Source organism: Melanotaenia boesemani, chromosome 24 (genome assembly GCF_017639745.1).
Source record: "Melanotaenia boesemani isolate fMelBoe1 chromosome 24, fMelBoe1.pri, whole genome shotgun sequence".
NCBI classification, from domain to species: Eukaryota; Metazoa; Chordata; class Actinopteri; order Atheriniformes; family Melanotaeniidae; genus Melanotaenia; species Melanotaenia boesemani.
The window spans coordinates 9,374,318-9,391,548 of record NC_055705.1 but is presented as its reverse complement, the minus strand read 5'-3'; the positions used below and the strand labels follow the sequence as shown (position 1 = coordinate 9,391,548).

At 40.0% G+C, this 17,231-nt stretch overlaps 2 protein-coding genes across 3 annotated transcripts in view; one reads left to right on the top strand and one right to left on the bottom strand.

The window, feature by feature from the left end:
- Nucleotides 1–3,522, top strand: part of LOC121635798 (inactive dipeptidyl peptidase 10-like) — a 119,885-nt gene extending 116,363 nt beyond the window's left edge. For both annotated transcript variants that reach the window (XM_041979135.1, XM_041979136.1), the window contains exon 27: nucleotides 559–3,522. In XM_041979135.1, coding sequence (XP_041835069.1) covers nucleotides 559–687 — 129 coding nt within the window. In that variant the 3' untranslated portion in view covers nucleotides 688–3,522. The remainder of the gene's footprint in view (nucleotides 1–558) is intronic.
- A 4,601-nt stretch (nucleotides 3,523–8,123) lies between these two features.
- On the bottom strand, nucleotides 8,124–15,676 carry LOC121635800 (tubulin alpha chain-like). The gene is made up of 4 exons (XM_041979139.1): nucleotides 15,301–15,676; nucleotides 12,922–13,144; nucleotides 9,413–9,561; nucleotides 8,124–9,198 (listed from the first exon to the last, which is right to left on the bottom strand). Exons 1-4 carry the CDS (start codon nucleotides 15,301–15,303, stop codon nucleotides 8,224–8,226), a joined length of 1,350 nt encoding a protein of 449 aa, XP_041835073.1. The 5' UTR covers nucleotides 15,304–15,676; the 3' UTR covers nucleotides 8,124–8,223.
- Nucleotides 15,677–17,231: the final 1,555 nt, after the last annotated feature.

Genomic DNA, 17,231 nt, shown 5'->3' with positions numbered 1-17,231 from the left:
TGTTTTTTTTCCAACACATTTGTTGCCACGAAGTCGGTTGTCTGCCCATCTTTGCCCTGCGAAAACTTAGTCTATCATGCACTGAATCATGATTGCAATCACCTGTTGACATTAAAGGTGCATTATTTTTCTCTTACCTTCTTACTAGTGCTAAATGGCCATTTTTGGATAACGGGTTTGGAACGTTTTGAACCCTGAAATGCAAAAGAAAATAGTGAAAATTAACAAATACAATGAAGTTGACAAGGAAAAATCTATATTATTTCAATAAACTAAGATAAAGTATTTACTCCAAATAATTCAAGAAGAGGTCTCAGTATGATCCAGGTATCACACTTCGTCTGAATAATGGTTAGGAATAACTAAAAGTCGTTGTTGTGTAGATATAGAGAATTTCTGATCACAGTTCACTGACGAAACCTTGACCTTGAGTAGAAAAGTTAAAGAATTAACCCTCGAGTTCAATTCAGACATTTTTTTTGTGTGTGAAAAGTTTCAGTGACCTTGTTTGTGTTTTTGTCCTCCTCCTCTGTGCTCTTCTGGTTCTTTGTGGGGCAGATCTACCCAGACGAAGGCCACTTCCTGTCAAGACGCAGCCAGATTCAGCTGAGTCACTCCCTAATTGGATATTTCAGAGGATGCCTGCTCGACGCGTCGCCGTTACTCGACCAGCGGGACGACGACTGAGGTTGTTAGTGTGTTTCTGAGCTTGTGTGCCCCTGATAGACTGAGCGTATGTGTGTGTTGTGTTTTATACCTGTAGCACAATGTTTGATGGAGAAAACAAGCTTCTGTGTGACATATCAAGATTAGTTTCTACTGTTTGCCACAGTTCAGCAGCAGCTTTAACGTCCAGTATCTGTCGTCAGCCTCAGAATGAGATTTTTATGGGCTGATGATTCATTTTGGTTTCATTTGCAAAATGTTGGTGGTTTCAACTCGAGTGGTAATAAAGACTAAACAAACTGCAGAATTTACAATAGCTGGCTTCATGACAGTATCTACTGTCTGTACAGCCTTATACCAGCGGCAGTGGTTTGGTTTCATGGTGTCAGGTCATGTTACACCTGTCCTGTGGCACCATGTTTATTAAAGGTGAGTTCAGTTGTCCCAGTTCAGCAAGAAGAGAAGCAACATCAGAACCAGAAGGAATTTGCAAAGGAAATGTAAGTGACAAATAAAGCAAATAAAAGCTAGTGCTAAATTACAAACAGTATGTTGGTGTACATTCTCATCATCTAGGTTATGGTAATGCTGAGAGCTTGAAACAAACCACTGAACTTCTTTTTCTTGGTTCTTGAAGATGCTTCATGTCTCACCTGAAAGGCCTGAGCTCTAACCAGTCGCTGGAGAGTTTTAAAAGGAAGACTTTTCCACATGGTGGTGACTAAATTCAGTTCAATTTAGTTCAGTTCAAAACTGTTTTGGTCACAATAAATGCAATTTAATTTACTTCTTTTTGGTTAAATTAAATACATTTCAGTTCATTTAAAGTCGTTTCAGTTTAATTTGTTTTAAATCAATTCAGTTTAATTCAGTTTTATTTATTTATTTAAAGTGCCAATTCACAACAGTCCATGTAAGACAGCAGGTCACTGATGTCCCGTTATAATCCAGTTAATACAAATGTACTATATGATCCACTTTAATCCAATTTATGCCAATGGTGTTGATATGAACCCAGTCATAAAATGAATTGTCGAGCTAAGGAAACCAACAGATTCAACCCTCTATCCTGAGCTGCATAAGGTGACAGCGGAGAGGAAAACTAGACCAATTGGAGGTGGAGAAGACAGGACAGAGGGGTCACCATGACTCTAAGCCAAGGAGGCCTGCTGAAAAAGAGAAAGACAAATTACCCAGTGCATCGTGGGTCGTCCTGCAGCAGCTTTGACCTACAGCGGCAGGACTAAAAGGATGGATCAGGGTCACCAAGCCAGGCCTACTATAAGATTCATCAGAAAGGAAAGTTTCAGGGTGATCTGAAGGTAGAGAGGGGGTCTGCTTCCTGAAGCCAGACTGGGAGCTGCTTCTTTGAGAACCTCTAGGAACCACCTACTGGTGGGAAAATCTGGAGCTATGAGATCCTTAAGCCGGAGGTCCAGTGTGTGAATTGTTATAAAACAAGGCTCTATTGTGGGTGCTGGGGAACTGATATCTTTCTTGATGCATATATGTTCTTCCCGTTTTCTCTCCATCCTTGTAGGGGCAGTTTCAACCAAATAGTGTGAAGGACTGATGACGGACTATGATCATAATAACCTTTATTGTGTGAAACTCCCCACAGACTTTCAGATGAGAGATGAAACAGCTTCAAGGCACAAGAAAAAAAATCCAGTTGCCTTTAGATCTTTAGATCATAATTTCAACTGTTATCAGCCCTGATCCGAGTGAATCGAACAAAGAAAAAACTAAACCCAGACCTGTTTCAGGCAATGAAATCAAATGCGAGACATTTGAACACATTAGAAACACATCTGCTGACAGTAAATCCCAGCTGCCCTGTATGATGGGCTGACTGAACTTTAAAACCAGCTGGTGGAGCGGATCGTCTCGTCTTGATCTGCCAGTGCTGCTCGTCGTAACGGTGATAAATATGCTTACCAAGTAGATTTGAACACAAAAGGTCTTCACTCAACTTCTATGGAGCACATCTGGTGGCATCTGTGCAGGAAATATTATAAGTGAGGTCATGTGTTACGTAGTGAGAAGAGCAAACACGGGGAATGGAATTTGATTTCAGCTGAACTTTTATTTAATAGCATTAAAAACTGACATGATGTTGTTATTCATGACATTGGACAACAACTTCCGACTCATTTAATCCTAAAAAACGTCAAGATAAACTAAATTAAATGCAACAAAGAAATAAGTTTAAATGCCTTTAAGTTTTTATTATTGTTAATGTTTGCAGGGAATGTTTTTGTGCCTATAATCACATTTTCTTTTAAAGAAGCCAACTTTTTTCATAAGTATGATTCATGTTACACAGATCTGGGTTGAAAGTTTTTGTAGATTAAATGATGATAAAACTTTATTTCCCGGGGGATCGGCTTGCAGGCGGTTCGTGGTGTGGGTCTTGTTCTGTATGTGGGGCAGCTCAGCAGGTTTGAGTCATCCAGCTTGTACACAGCAGCAGTGCTACACAAATGTACAGTTCTTGATGTGACAGGATGTTTCTTTTTAACCAGTCAGTGTTGGTGTTCATACAGAGATTTGTTTTTATTGCTTCCAAAGGTATTTATCATTTCACACCTTCTTTGTGGTTGTTGTTTTCCAGATGACAGTCTAATATGTATATTCTAGTTGCAGGCTTTTGTGTTAGTTTTACATTAATGTGTCTGTGTTTTGGTGAATGATTTTTGGATTTAAAGTAATTTCCTGGTTTTTTATGCAACTTTTGCAGCAAACTTTGTGCATTTCCAGCTGCTTCAGGTTGTATTTTTTGGGAAATAAGAGCAGGTTAAAGTGTTATCCTTAAAGCCCTGCAATAAAAGGCATAACAAGTGTTATGGCAACACATTCCCAGAGTGCACTTCTCACTTTAATTATGGTTATGAGAGCAAGTCTCGCAGTTACTGTCGGCCTCACTCGAGTGCCATCAATCAGAGCGATGAGTGTCCTCGACATGGTGTGTTCAGTATCCGCCGTTTCATTTCCAGGCTGCCTTCAACATGCAGGAACAGAAACGACTGTAAACACCGGTGAGGCTGCGGCATGCATCCGCGATCATAATCCTCCCTAGAGCATGGCAAGCAGGTGGTTGCCATGGCGACTGCCTCAGCAGCCCAGCGCACGGTCACTCTCATAGCTCACTTAGAGATGAAAGCCGGAGTGAGCGGCTGCTGATGCAACATCCTCAAAGCTACATGTACCTTCTCAGAGCCTCCGCTCCTCTTGAAACAGTGTGTGAGATGTGGGTTTGTACCTGACTTTGTTCTGGTTGGAAACACTGGATTTGGTGTAAATGAAGAGAAATTTGACATATTTATTTTTTTCTGTTTTAATATTAAAGATGGCTGCAGGAGCAATGCTCATCTTTACGTATTCCTAATCCATCCAGGAGACACCATAAAGGTCCATATAAACGCTTGTTTCTCTCTAAGAAGGGTGTTTATTTTTTGACAAGATGGTACATGATGACTACCACACTGGTTGTTATGAAATTTTCAAGGTATTGTATCTCTACAAAAGCTCAATATTCCTCTTTTTCAAGCCATTAACCCCAACCCTATTTTACTCTAGACTGCAAGGAAAGATGTAAAAATAAAAAAAAAGTTTTGTACAGTAACTAAAAAGCTCTACATCCCTGCGTAAATGAACAGCTCTCATTGTTTCTGCAATCTCCTCATTCTGCTTCATTTTAATAAAATAAATAAAAAACATTGAAGCATTTAGATTTCTTATCAGTTGTGACTCATCAGTACGTGATACTGGGATAAAGTCTATAACTTCTATTTTCTCTGGTGGATGTTACTCGTTCTCTGCCAAGTAGATATTTTTCAGAACATTGGATTTACACTGCTCCTTTCACCACAAGCTGTTTGCTTTCCTGCTGGCTGCTCAAATCCAGCCATATCCCCACAGGTGTAGAAAGCATGCCTGCAACATCTCCAGCTTCTGCTGCTTCATCACAAAAGTTCTAAAGCTGCTGAAGCAACAAAAAGTAGCTTGTTTTTATGATGTGTAAATATCTCTTGAAGCTAAATTCACTATTTTCTTACAATAAATGTGCTTTTTTTGTAAAGAAAAATGTTGAATTGTGGACACTCCTGCAGTCCCAAGCGCAGCATCCTTATTGAAAAGTCGTATACACACAATTATTTTCAGGAGAAAGGGAGGTCCAAACTTTCAGGTAAGCAGAGAAGAGGATCAAGCAGCAAGTCTCAACACCGGCAGCAAATATTTGCTGCTGCATTTGTAAATTGTCTCCGCCACTGGTCTTCCAGAGATTCCACCGAGCTCAAGAGGTCTGGATTGAATCTGCAGAGACTTGCATTCACACGCCACTGATCCAGATCACATCTAGGACACTCCAGTACACATGTGCACACATGTTGTTTTCCCGTTAATGCAGACTTGAGCTGAAGCTGATAAATATTAATAACCACTATCCAGTGAGCTGGTAGATTCCTAAAGTTACCAGCCAATCTGAATTTTTATTCTTTTTTTTTTTGTTTTCAGGTTTCTGGGAAAATAAGCCAGATTATAAGTGCAGCTGAATCCATTTAATCATACAACACTCCCTTAACATTTTGTTCCAGCAAGGATCAAAGTAACTTATGATACTTTAGGCTTGGGCTTAGTGTTTTTTTTTTAACATTGTTTGTCTCACCTCCTCTTGTCACCAGCATTTATCTAGCTTCTTTTCTTGTAATCAGGCTTAAACTTTACACCAACAGACCACATTTTATTTATCCTCGTTCAGCTGCACTTTGCTCAGGCAGACCCTATCCACACCAATCAAGCGCCAACAGATGGATGATATATGGAATAGAAGTAGAAAATTATTTGCTTCATTCATCACCTGCTAAACTAGCCAGTATATTTTCATTTCTACCCACCGAAATGAATTTGTAACCACATTTGTTGGGTGTTCATTTAGAGCCGTGCCTCTCTGCAGTCATTGCTATTAAAACCAGATGTAGCAGGGGTTACAAGGCTTTAAAATATACCCATCGATGAGTTTGTTGTAATTTCAGTATCAAACATTTTTAGTTCCAGACAGGTACAGAAACCAGGCCCATTATGCTCTGATTGAGTGGTGTGGCTTCAGCCTACCTGAAAGATCTGCAACCCCCACAAAGCAAAGTGCCTGATGCAGTATTTTTTAATGTTTTTAGATGAGTCACTCATAAAGGAAACTCTAAAATTATAAATGATGCTTGTTACACCCCATATGGAGCAGCCTTTAAGTTATCTTGTTTCTCAACTATAAGATGACAAGAATAAGATTCCCCCATTGTTCTCTGTATTAGCTTCTCATTGCTGCTTTGAGCCTGAACTGAGCCTTTGAACTGAATCCAGGAACCTGTTTGCTACATATCCTCCCTATTTTATCAAACTGTTGCACAATAAACTGCACTCTGAGCATCAGCTCCTTTTAATTTAATTTAATTTCTTCTTGTCATATTGCGAAGGTGTTTGGCAGCGTTAAAGCCTGACAGATCAACTTGAAGCTTCAGCATCTTGTTTAAAGAGCAGAAAGTAAAAGTAAAGTCAGCTGAACTGCAGCAGCTCCAAAGTGCAGGAAAGAACTGTTATCTTTGTCTCTGTCCGCTGTGACCTGTCTAAATCCCCATGTCCACACTGCAGAGACTCTGCTTGAACTGGGCCGTAATTACATCAAAGCAATTACAGCGGCAATATGAAGGCCTCATCCGCCGAGGACTGGAGGAAATGTGGCAGCAGGAACTTCAGAAACACAGATTTAAGACCAGAATGGGGGACATAAGTTTGTCTCTGGTGGTTCTGCAAAAAAATCTATAAAGAAGTGAAACTCTGCTTGCTGTCTCAGAAAGGAACCTCTTGAAAAATGTGTTTGCATTTATCATTTACACCTCTGCTGGATTAATTTTGAATACCAAACATGACCAAATAAACCTGTAGTTTAATATACACAATGCTTTTGATTGTTCCATCATATTCTGCTGCAGATTACGCTTAGTTATTATTTATAAACTCCAATTAAGGAAGAAAATATAATCTCATTATTACAGTTCTTTAAGCCTTTTGCTATAAAGGCATAAAAATGATAAGCTGAGGTCCTAGCGGTAGGGATTGATGCAGAGACAGATGAAATGAAGTAACTTTTGTGGCTACACATGGACAGGATGACTATAATGATTCATTCTTTTCAAGATTTGTGAAGGTTTATTTTTTTCTCATAGTAACCCCACACTGCCATCTTATGGTGGAGAACCCACAACTCACTCAGAAAGCTAAAATCAGCTCCTTGATGTTTATTCTTTTCATTATATTACCTGGAAAGTCCATGATTGTATTCATTTTTGCTTAATCAGGTCCAACTTCAGGCTCTTTAGTTTGGGTTTGCTAGTTCTGAAAGCAAACATTTGTATTTTTCTGGACATAAATGGGGTCCTACTTGGCTTCATGTCTATGCTCTATGCATGTTCTCTGTGTTTGTTATTGAGTCAAATGATCACAGGCGACTTAAGGAAAACTCATGGATTGTGTATCCAGCAGCTGTAATTTTTTATTCTTTAACACCTGCAATTTAAAGTTTGGTGTAATTCTACCCCACGGCTGTAAAGTTAAGGCTAGCCAATTAACATTTAATGTGGTTTTCATTGATTTAAATGGATAAAACCATCAAATTGAAAACATTTGTTTGTAAAAAAAAAAATAATTATGAATGAAATTAGTTGGTTTTTGTGAAGTTTTGATCCAGACCAGTGCATTAGGTGCACCAGCTTCATTCACTGGACTGAGCTTAATCTGCTGCTTTTAAGTGTTTTTTTCTGGTCTTACACACCTCATTAAAATGCAAATCACTCAGACGGGCTCTGGAGGGGATTTGCTTCAATTAAGTTAACCCTCCTCTTACCTTTAAATTTAATAACAAATTTTATCCTCTGGGTCAGTTTGACCCCAACAATTTGAACCTACAGGAAATTACGATTAAAATTGTTACCTAATTTAAATTTTTTTATGTAACATATATATTTTATGTTTGTCTGCAGACTATCTAAAGAACCATTTAACCATTTAAAGCATGGCCCAGGAAAAAATGGGGAGAAAAGCTTTTCTTTCTTTAATCTGCTGTCTTTATTTGGCTCTTTAACAAAATGTAAAAAAATAAAATAAAATAAAATAAAATTCGGTATGTTTTTGTATATGTCAAAATTATTGTATTATCGTCCTCTGGCTCCTTGTATCCACCAGAGGACAGAAGACAGGTATCAGATTGTGTACAACAGGGTTTTGAACTAAGTGTTTACCATAAAGTAATGCAAAAGGTCTAGCTGTTATGAAGTGTTCAAATGACAATTTTATGTCTTCGACATAGCCAGCCTAGAACCATTTTGATCCCAAAATGAGCCTAAAATCTACCCCAAAGACCACGATACGTACAACATGTATACCCGACACTGAAACCATGCTACTTTAATGTTTGCACAGTTTATTTAGAAACATTAAACACTGAATGGGGTCAAATTAGCCCCAAAGATAAGAGGGTTAAAGTATTTTCTCCAAGTCCTGTTAATATTCCTCCCCTTCTTCGTCCTCTTCGAAGGAGTCAACGCCAACTTCTTCGTAATCCTTCTCCAGGGCAGCCATGTCCTCTCTGGCCTCTGAGAATTCGCCCTCCTCCATCCCCTCTCCCACATACCAGTGGACAAAGGCCCTCTTGGCATACATCAGGTCAAACTTGTGGTCCAGTCGGGCCCAGGCTTCTGCGATGGCGGTGGTGTTGCTCAGCATGCACACAGCCCTCTGCACCTTGGCCAGGTCTCCACCAGGAACCACAGTGGGAGGCTGGTAGTTGATGCCCACTTTGAAGCCAGTGGGACACCAGTCCACAAACTGAATGCTGCGCTTGGTTTTGATGTTACTGATAGCCACATTGACATCTTTGGGCACAACATCACCACGATACAAGAGGCAGCAGGCCATGTATTTACCATGACGAGGGTCACATTTCACCATTTGATTGGCTGGCTCGAAGCAGGAACTGGTTATTTCTGCCACAGTGAGCTGCTCATGATAGGCCTTCTCTGCAGAAATAACAGGGGCGTAGGTGGCCAAAGGGAAGTGGATGCGAGGGTAGGGCACCAAGTTGGTCTGGAACTCTGTCAGATCCACGTTCAAGGCTCCTTCGAAGCGCAATGAGGCAGTTATGGAGGACACAATCTGACTGATGAGCCGATTCAGGTTGGTGTAAGATGGTCTCTCAATGTCCAAGTTCCTGCGGCAGATGTCGTAGATGGCCTCATTGTCAACCATGAAGGCACAGTCGGAGTGCTCCAGGGTGGTGTGGGTGGTCAGGATGGAGTTGTAGGGCTCTACCACAGCTGTGGACACCTGAGGAGCTGGGTAGATAGCAAACTCCAGCTTGGACTTCTTGCCGAAGTCAACTGAAAGGCGCTCCATGAGTAGAGATGTGAAGCCAGAGCCAGTTCCTCCTCCAAAGGAGTGAAAAACCAGGAAACCTTGGAGTCCTGTGCACTGGTCAGACTGAATGAGAAAAGGCCAAATTCACAATTCAAGATTCCTTCCAGAACAAAAACAACATATGCCTAACCCTAAGTACTTATAGTAAGTAGAGTCCTTCCTAAAGATAGATTATTATGCCATTACTCCCATTACACCTATGCCATACTCTAAATAAACAGCTTGACTAATGATGTTTCAGCTCTTTGTTGAAGGCTCTTCTTGTAGCTCATCTTACCAGTTTGCGGATCCTCTCCAGGACAGCGTCAATGTGTTCCTTCCCAACGGTGTAATGGCCTCGGGCGTAGTTGTTGGCTGCATCCTCCTTTCCTGAGATCAGCTGCTCAGGGTGGAAAAGCTGGCGGTAGCTCCCAGTACGGACCTCATCTGAAGAACAAAGATTGTTTGACAAGTTAGTGCAAGATCTTCAGGGGTGATGGGAATCTGGCACTGTTGCAATCACTGATGGGGGAAAAAATGCGGGATACATGCCTGCAAAGAAAAAAAATCGCAACCATAGCCATCATTTAACTGTTATTGTTTCTCCAAACGCTTCTCTACGTTCTTGTCAATGACACTGACGTCATTTCCTTTAAATAGTTTGCACCTTGCAGCTGCAGCTGATGAAACTGTAGCGTTGGCTCCAAATTTGTCTATTAGTGCTATTTATGGCAAGTCTTACGGGAGATGGTGCAGAACTGAACCGGATACCTGTTTCTGCACATTATGCTTTCTAAAATGGACATATGCCACAAGCGGAAACAAAGGTTTTGTCCCAACGTGAGTCAGACAAAGTTCATAAAGCAGCCTTATGACTCGTTTGCCATGGGCTACAGTCACCTCAGACACACCATCGTCCATGGGAGTCACACCCAGTTGCTTTTTGTGTGTTGCTGCTCCAGTCACTCTTTGTCTCTGTGACTTCCTCTCCTCCTCCTCCTCCCTCTCTGTTGGTCCTTAAATCATGTCAGCACTGTCGGTGATCAGCTGATCGACTTTTCTGCCCCAGCATTGTCTCTCTTGTAGTTTGTTTATCGTTCAGCTCATGCTGAGGAGGAGGAAACTAGCAGGATGTTGATGTAAAATGGTAGCCCGTTTCAGTCAGATGGCCTTTTGTTTTTATTTATTTTATATTATTTATAAACTGAAGTTTGCTGGTGACACAGCTGTAAAAGCTGCTGGTCATAACGCAGCCAGATGGATCAGGTTCAGATATCTAACCAGTGTCCAGATTAAAGAAGAGGATGTTTTCTCTGAATCATTGGTGCTGTGCAGATGTTGGATAAATAAATTATGACCCGATTCTAAATACAAATCAGAGCAGGACCTTCTCTAACCAGGTGGTGGACAGGTTATAGAAAGGATTTATATGCAGGGGCGGGTCTAGAAAAGTTCTGATGAGGGGGCCAGGCAGGGGCCCTGACCAGGAAAAGGGGGAGCAAATGAGAATATTTTATCTTTTTTAAGGCATAGATTTTAGTAAATAATTAGCTATTATAAAAACTTGAGCCGTCATCAGATGTTAAATATGGAAAAACAGCCGATGATGTTTCAGTGTTGATGTTGAACATGTAGAGATGCATCACTGCTGCTACAGTCATGCTGCAGATCTATAATTCTGTAAATGAGTGATGGTTAAACTTAAATGTCAGACACGTCGCACTTTTAGCCTTCATCAGACTTGATAGAAGTCTGATCAGTGATGGATGCTCCTCCATTTGACATCAGCTTGTATCCGTTGCTGGCTTGACTGTAACAAGGCCTCCCAGTACAGAACGGCTACTGGTTTCTGATTATTTGACCCAATTACTTTCATTGCTGTTTTCACTATATGTGTGGGTCTAGATTGAGACTGAACTGTTAATGTGCTGAACCATGCAGCCGTATGGTATCTGGTGATGCTAGCAGGAACAGCATGAAAGAAAATGAAAACCCCAAACAGCCTGAGTCTGCACAAGAAATGAAGCCTTTGAGCCGTCTGCAGCTCAGATAATTAACAGGGTCGCTCCAGCTCAGGGTACAGTAGTATATATTCAATTTTATTTTTGGATATTAAAAGCATTACATGTGTGAGGACCATATTGTAGTAACATGAGTATTACTATTACCTTTTTTTTATATTGCTGTACCATAACCACACATCTGGCTCTGCCAAAGGACAGGTCAGAGATTAACAGTTATTTTTAAAATAATCTCTTACACATTGTAATTTTTTGCTTGAAGGCAATTAAGAAGAAAATATTTTTAAAAAATTGTGGATTCAACAGGAAGTTATTGTGGAAAAAGGTTTAATATGTTCTGTGTGATAATATTGTGCTAAAATTTCAGATCAATTATCGCAGCGTCCATTAAAGTACATCCTTTTTTTTTTCTTTCTTTTTTTGCCATCACCCCTGGATCTTGAACGTACCCCTGCCTTGAGGACAATTAATGTCTACATCTGAGAGTATTAAGTGGACAAACGTAGAATTTCTACTTAAAAACTCAGACTTAAGACACCAAACACATCCCTCCACCGGCTTTTGTCAATCTGTGCCCACTAGATACTCTCTGGTGTGGACATCCGTTGGCAAAAGTCATGGTTAAGACTGTATGAAGACCATAAAATGAAACTGTGCGTTCAAAAGTTGGGTACAAAATCTTTGAAGTATCCCAGATGGTGGTGTGAGTTTATGAGGGCTGTGAAAGACTAGGAGCTGACCTGAGGGGGACTTTGCAGACCTTGTTTAGCACAGTTGCTGACACTGCAGAACTTTCTCAAAGCAGAAATGTTGACTATCAAACCAACAAACCACTTTTTACAGTGAGCTTATGTGATGTGTTTGCATCTATTAGTTCATTTCAACTCTAATCAGTGGAGCTGCAATGAAACCTATGAATGTTATTACATAACAATATGCTATGAAAGCTCCTGTTCATGTAGGTAATGATCAGCTGGCTTAATCTTTACAGCTTCATGACTTTGTACTCTTAATGGTTGTCTTCTCTGTCACACTGAAATTTAACTTACAATTTAAATAGACTCTAACTAATCTCTTTGTTACTGGAGTACATTGATTTTGAGTTCAGTTGGTCTCCAGCTGCTCAACATTCTGTCTTTTAGCTCCATGTTTGGTCTCCACCACTATTGAGGGAAATATGTGACTTATAAAATGTGTAAGAATGACTGACATCTAGCAGTAAAGATGGGAATAGAAATTACTTCAGCTGCAAATCACAGTTGTAAAGGGATCGACCGTTGTAAAGCTGAAGGGACCATGACCATGGCCAGAAGTCTTCCAGACTTGTGAGAGGATGTAGTGACTCATTCTAAGCTAATAAAAGCACAACTTATTTTAGTGAAGTAATTAGATACCAAAAGAAACACAGTTTTTAATGATAAATAAAAATTTTTGGTCATTGATCTTTGATTTTGTTTGTTCAGCTGCTGTTAGTGCTGAGCTGGTAGTGAAATAATATAAATAACATGGTAGCATCTTAGCTTTTGTTAGGGATGCATGAGCTAATTAATTAGACAAGCCACAAAAAAAGGCTGAAAGAGTTCCTGGAAAAGTTACCGCCATTTTAAATCCAAAGTTACTTTACCAGACAAGCTGGTTTAATTCGCCAGAATTTTATGTTTAAAATGCTTCCTCTGCTCCTTCAGCAGCTTTTGACGCAGCTCCTAAACACACCACATCACAGATAGAAAAGCAGAAACTAAATCAGAGTGTTACTTCTGTCTTAAAGCTTAAAAAAAGTCCTCACCAATGACGCTGGGCTCCAGGTCCACAAAGATGGCTCTGGGGACGTATTTCCCGGTGCCAGTCTCACTGAAGAAGGTTGTGAAGGAGTCGTCGTACCCTCTTGCTGGCCTGTCGCTGGGCATTTGGCCATCGGCCTGGATGCCGTGCTCCAGGCAGTACAGCTCCCAGCATGTGTTGCCCATCTGGACGCCAGCCTGACCCACGTGGACAGAAATACACTCGCGCTGTGGAAGACAAAAGAACCATTTTATACCAGGCTTTACAACTAAGGTGTTTTTAGCTGCATAATGTCAAAATTAACAATCCATTGTGGGGGTAATTTGACTTATTCAGGCTAAACTTGTCCAAACTTGCTGGAAATTATGCTGAGCACAGTTTGCAACCCGCCTTTTTTTGTATTCAAAATTCAGTCTGCAAACTAAATTTAGCCTGTGACTCAGCAAATCAGCAACAACAGATTTAACATGTTGATTATCACCGGCTCATCAGAGCTTCTGCAGGGGCCAAAGTGCTCCCACACCCTGCTCAAGTATGTCTAACTGCTTGTAAAGACGTGGGTAAGGGTGGGGGTGCAGACGTGAAGACGAAAGGAACGAGTTTGGTCTCATCGTTTGGAGGGAAAGTTTGGCTTGAAGGTGTCCTGTTTCAGAAACAGGTCTTTCAAGAGGAGATAAGATGTAAATTACATTAATTTCTGTTCTCTGTCAAACTGCAGCCAAAATGCTGTTCATACCTGCCACATAAAGAGTTTAAGCATATATTATTAAATATGACAAACAAATTAATGTCTTGAAGGCAACTTGGAGTGAAAACAGACCCTCATTTGGTGCTGACCATGGTCTCTCAGCTCTTTTTAAAAATATGCAAACCAGGGAAATATATGAAATTCTTGAGATGTCAGCCAGTCTTTCATCCTGACGACTTTACAGAAACTAGGAAGCAGCTGAATGTGTGCAACTCAGAGGAAACTGATCATTTTGCAGCTTCTTTTATCTTTGCAAAGAAAAAGGAAATGCACTTATTGGACATTTTCCTTCAATTTTAATGTTTTGAATTTTGATTTCACCCCCCCTTCAAGAGGACAAGGATAAGGACAAAGGAGGGGTCTGAGTGACAGAGGAGCTACTAAGTATGGTGATGGCAGCCAGCTATTTTGAGTGAGGCGCCACTCAATCGGCCCAGAGCTAGACTTTACCCCAGCAGCCTGTTTGGACTCTGACGTTTGAGCTTAAACCAAGAAAAGTTGCAAAGAGCTCAGAAAACAGGAGCATCTGATCGTGTCTCTGCAGAATATCGCAAACTCATTATGAGCTGTTTTCTGAGTTAGAAAATTTCGATTTTCATGGGCTGCGTGTGAGGAACGTGGGTGTGGAGGCCTGTTTAGTTGTTGCAACACGCCACTCCGATACAGCCTGTGAAATTTACGCTTCCAGGCAAACAGGGGGTGTGTGTGTGTGTGTGTGTGTGTGTGTGTGTGTGTGTGTGTGTGTGTGTGTGTGTGTGTGTGTGTGGGTGGGGGGGGGATATAGAGTGATCATCTGCTTCCTGGATCTAATGTTTGAGGTTGAGATTGCAATGCTAGAGAGCAAACACAATGGAGCATTATGTGCGAATGTGGCTGAAAAATAACTAGTTTACTGGAAACACTGGATGGATGTTGATACCCCCCCCCCCACCCCCTTTTTTTTTTAATTATTGCATCATAAAGAGTCTGCAGTAAACTTTATATCTATGTAAGTTTAGACCACAATAAGCTAATTATAACTCCTCCTTGCAGCACTAGAAGGCTAGAAAACTATTTTTGTGCATGGTTAAAGCCACAAAAACTGCCTGCACCCCCCCACCGAATGACCTGCAAGTATTACAACACTCTTACTGTTTACTGAACAAAGGCACAAAGTCAAAAGAGGAAGATAGTTCTGGGTTTCCTCATAATTGAAGTCCACAAACAACCCAAAAGCAGTAAATTCTGCAGCTCATCAGGACATTATGGAGGTATAAAAACACACAAGGGGCCCCTGGAAACCACATCAGTGTTCACAAAGAGACAAGACAGTCCTCCTGCTGCCATATGGAAACAGTTAACCTTTCCTGAAGCCAGCTGCCTGGAAGCATGTTTCCACTGAGGGACTGTTTAAACATGTAAATGCTTTCCATGGTTTACGTGCAGCTAGATTCAGCTCGAGGCCGCTGCTGTAGAAACAACACGCCACAGTTTTAACATGTAACTGAATTTAGGAAGTAAGAGAGAAAGCAGGAAGCTGTGAGTCACATTTCAAACTTTTACCACCTAAAATGATGAAAATTTAGCTTATTTTGTATATTTCTAAGAAATACAACCATGAACTGTTTAAAAAGGTAACTGTGAGTAAGTACTCACCATTGTGGTGTTGTTCTTGTCTTTTATGATGAGGAAGTAGTTAAACCCTTTTGGATCTCACAGTGCACCTATAATGAGAGCTCTGTGAGCAAAGTCGTGTCAGAGGGCGACACACACACTTTTAAAGCTACTACAGGAGGCGGAGGAGAAGAGGTGGAGTCAGTGGCTGAAACTTTATTCTGTTATTCTGTGAGACAAATGTCCTGTTTTCATTATAAAATAAACCAAGGTGCACAACTTTTAAAAAAACAAAAAAAATGTTGTGAAAAGTGAAATTTTTTTTCATCCTGTTTTAAAGCAAATACTTTTAATCCACTACATTTTTATAACAACTGAAGCTACTTAAAATCAAGACTGCGTAAACAAAACACTCACCTACACTCAGAGGCCACTTTATTAACTCTTTCAAGCACAAACCTGGCTCCTCTTTGGCTTCAGAACTGCCTTAATTCTTGATGTCTTGTTGAGATTTTGCTGCATATTAACATGACAGCATCACACAGAGAATCTCCTCAGAAAAACTTCAGCAAGTCATCTAGACCATGTCTACCGAACTAAATGTATGGAGCTCTCTTCTCCATTCAAGCCATATATACTTGTATTTGTTCATACAACTACTCTAATAGAAGAATGTACGTTTGTTTTGTCTGCCATATTTATTATAAGTCACAAACATTTCCCATGTAGATTAAATTATTTCTTTGTAACATACCACATACTGTCATGATGACAATTTCACAAAATTCTACTTGTATTTTTTTTACATTTTTTCTTGAAATTGCTGATTATTGATAAATAAATAAAGGAAGAAATATCAAACTTTGCTTTGGGATTAATTATTTTCAGCTTCTGTGTGGAAAATGGAAGACAAACTAGGCAAAAGTCTAAATCTTATGGCCAGTTCAGCCATAAAACTTGGCTTCAGAAAATCACTCATTCAACAGGTAAGTAGTTTTATCCGAAAATAAAAATAAAATCCTGTATGTTTTATATAATTAGTGATTTAAATGTTGTTTAAGCCTCGCTTCTGATTAGCAGCATCTGGTGGGCGGGACCTAATGATATGAAGCAACTTTCTATTGGCCAGTTTTGATTTAAGTGACAGCGAGAAGCTGTGACGTTTGCTGCATTCTGAACGTAGTAAATTAGAACTTTTAGTCCTTTCACAACAGAAAGTTTCCGCTAAAATGTTACGAAAGTTACTCAGTTTGTTTAAGTAAATCAATTAAAGGAAATATTTTTCATTTTAAACAATGTATTTTGTGGTGGTCAACATAAAATAAATTCGAGGTGAACAAACTTTACTCAAAACAAGTGAGAAACCTTGTTTTTCTTGTTCTAAGATGTAATGTTAAAAGTTCCCAGTTGAACTGGAATGCAGCATTAAACAGAGAAAAGAGCGGACTCTGGCCCACCAGAGTCAGCAAATCCCACCTGAACGTAACAATCCACTGTGAAATCATCACATCGGATAGTTGGATTAATTACAATAATTTAATTAGTAGTTGTTTAATCGGTCTTATACGTAAAAGACAGAAACAATTTTCTTTCTGATTCAGTCCATCTTCAAGCTTGGATCAGACTCCCCTCCGTGTTCAACAGGTCAACACACTTTATTCTGCTACTGAGTCTGTATTTGTAATATTGAACACTTGCGTTTTTAGCAATGCAGCAGTGTTTATTTAAACACGAGGCAGTCCTGTTTCAGCTCTCAGTTGTGGTTATTTTGTTTTCGACCACTAGATGGAGGCCTTTTCATACATGATGTCACCCCAAGTGCAAATTTATTTTTTGACTTTGCTGGGAACCAGTCAGACCTGCAGCAGACCAGTCCAAATTGCATAAAGCTAATGAGACCAAAAGTTAAATATCTTGAGTTCATACTGTTTAAAATTGAAGTAAAGTCGAGCCAAAGAGGATGCTACCACCTT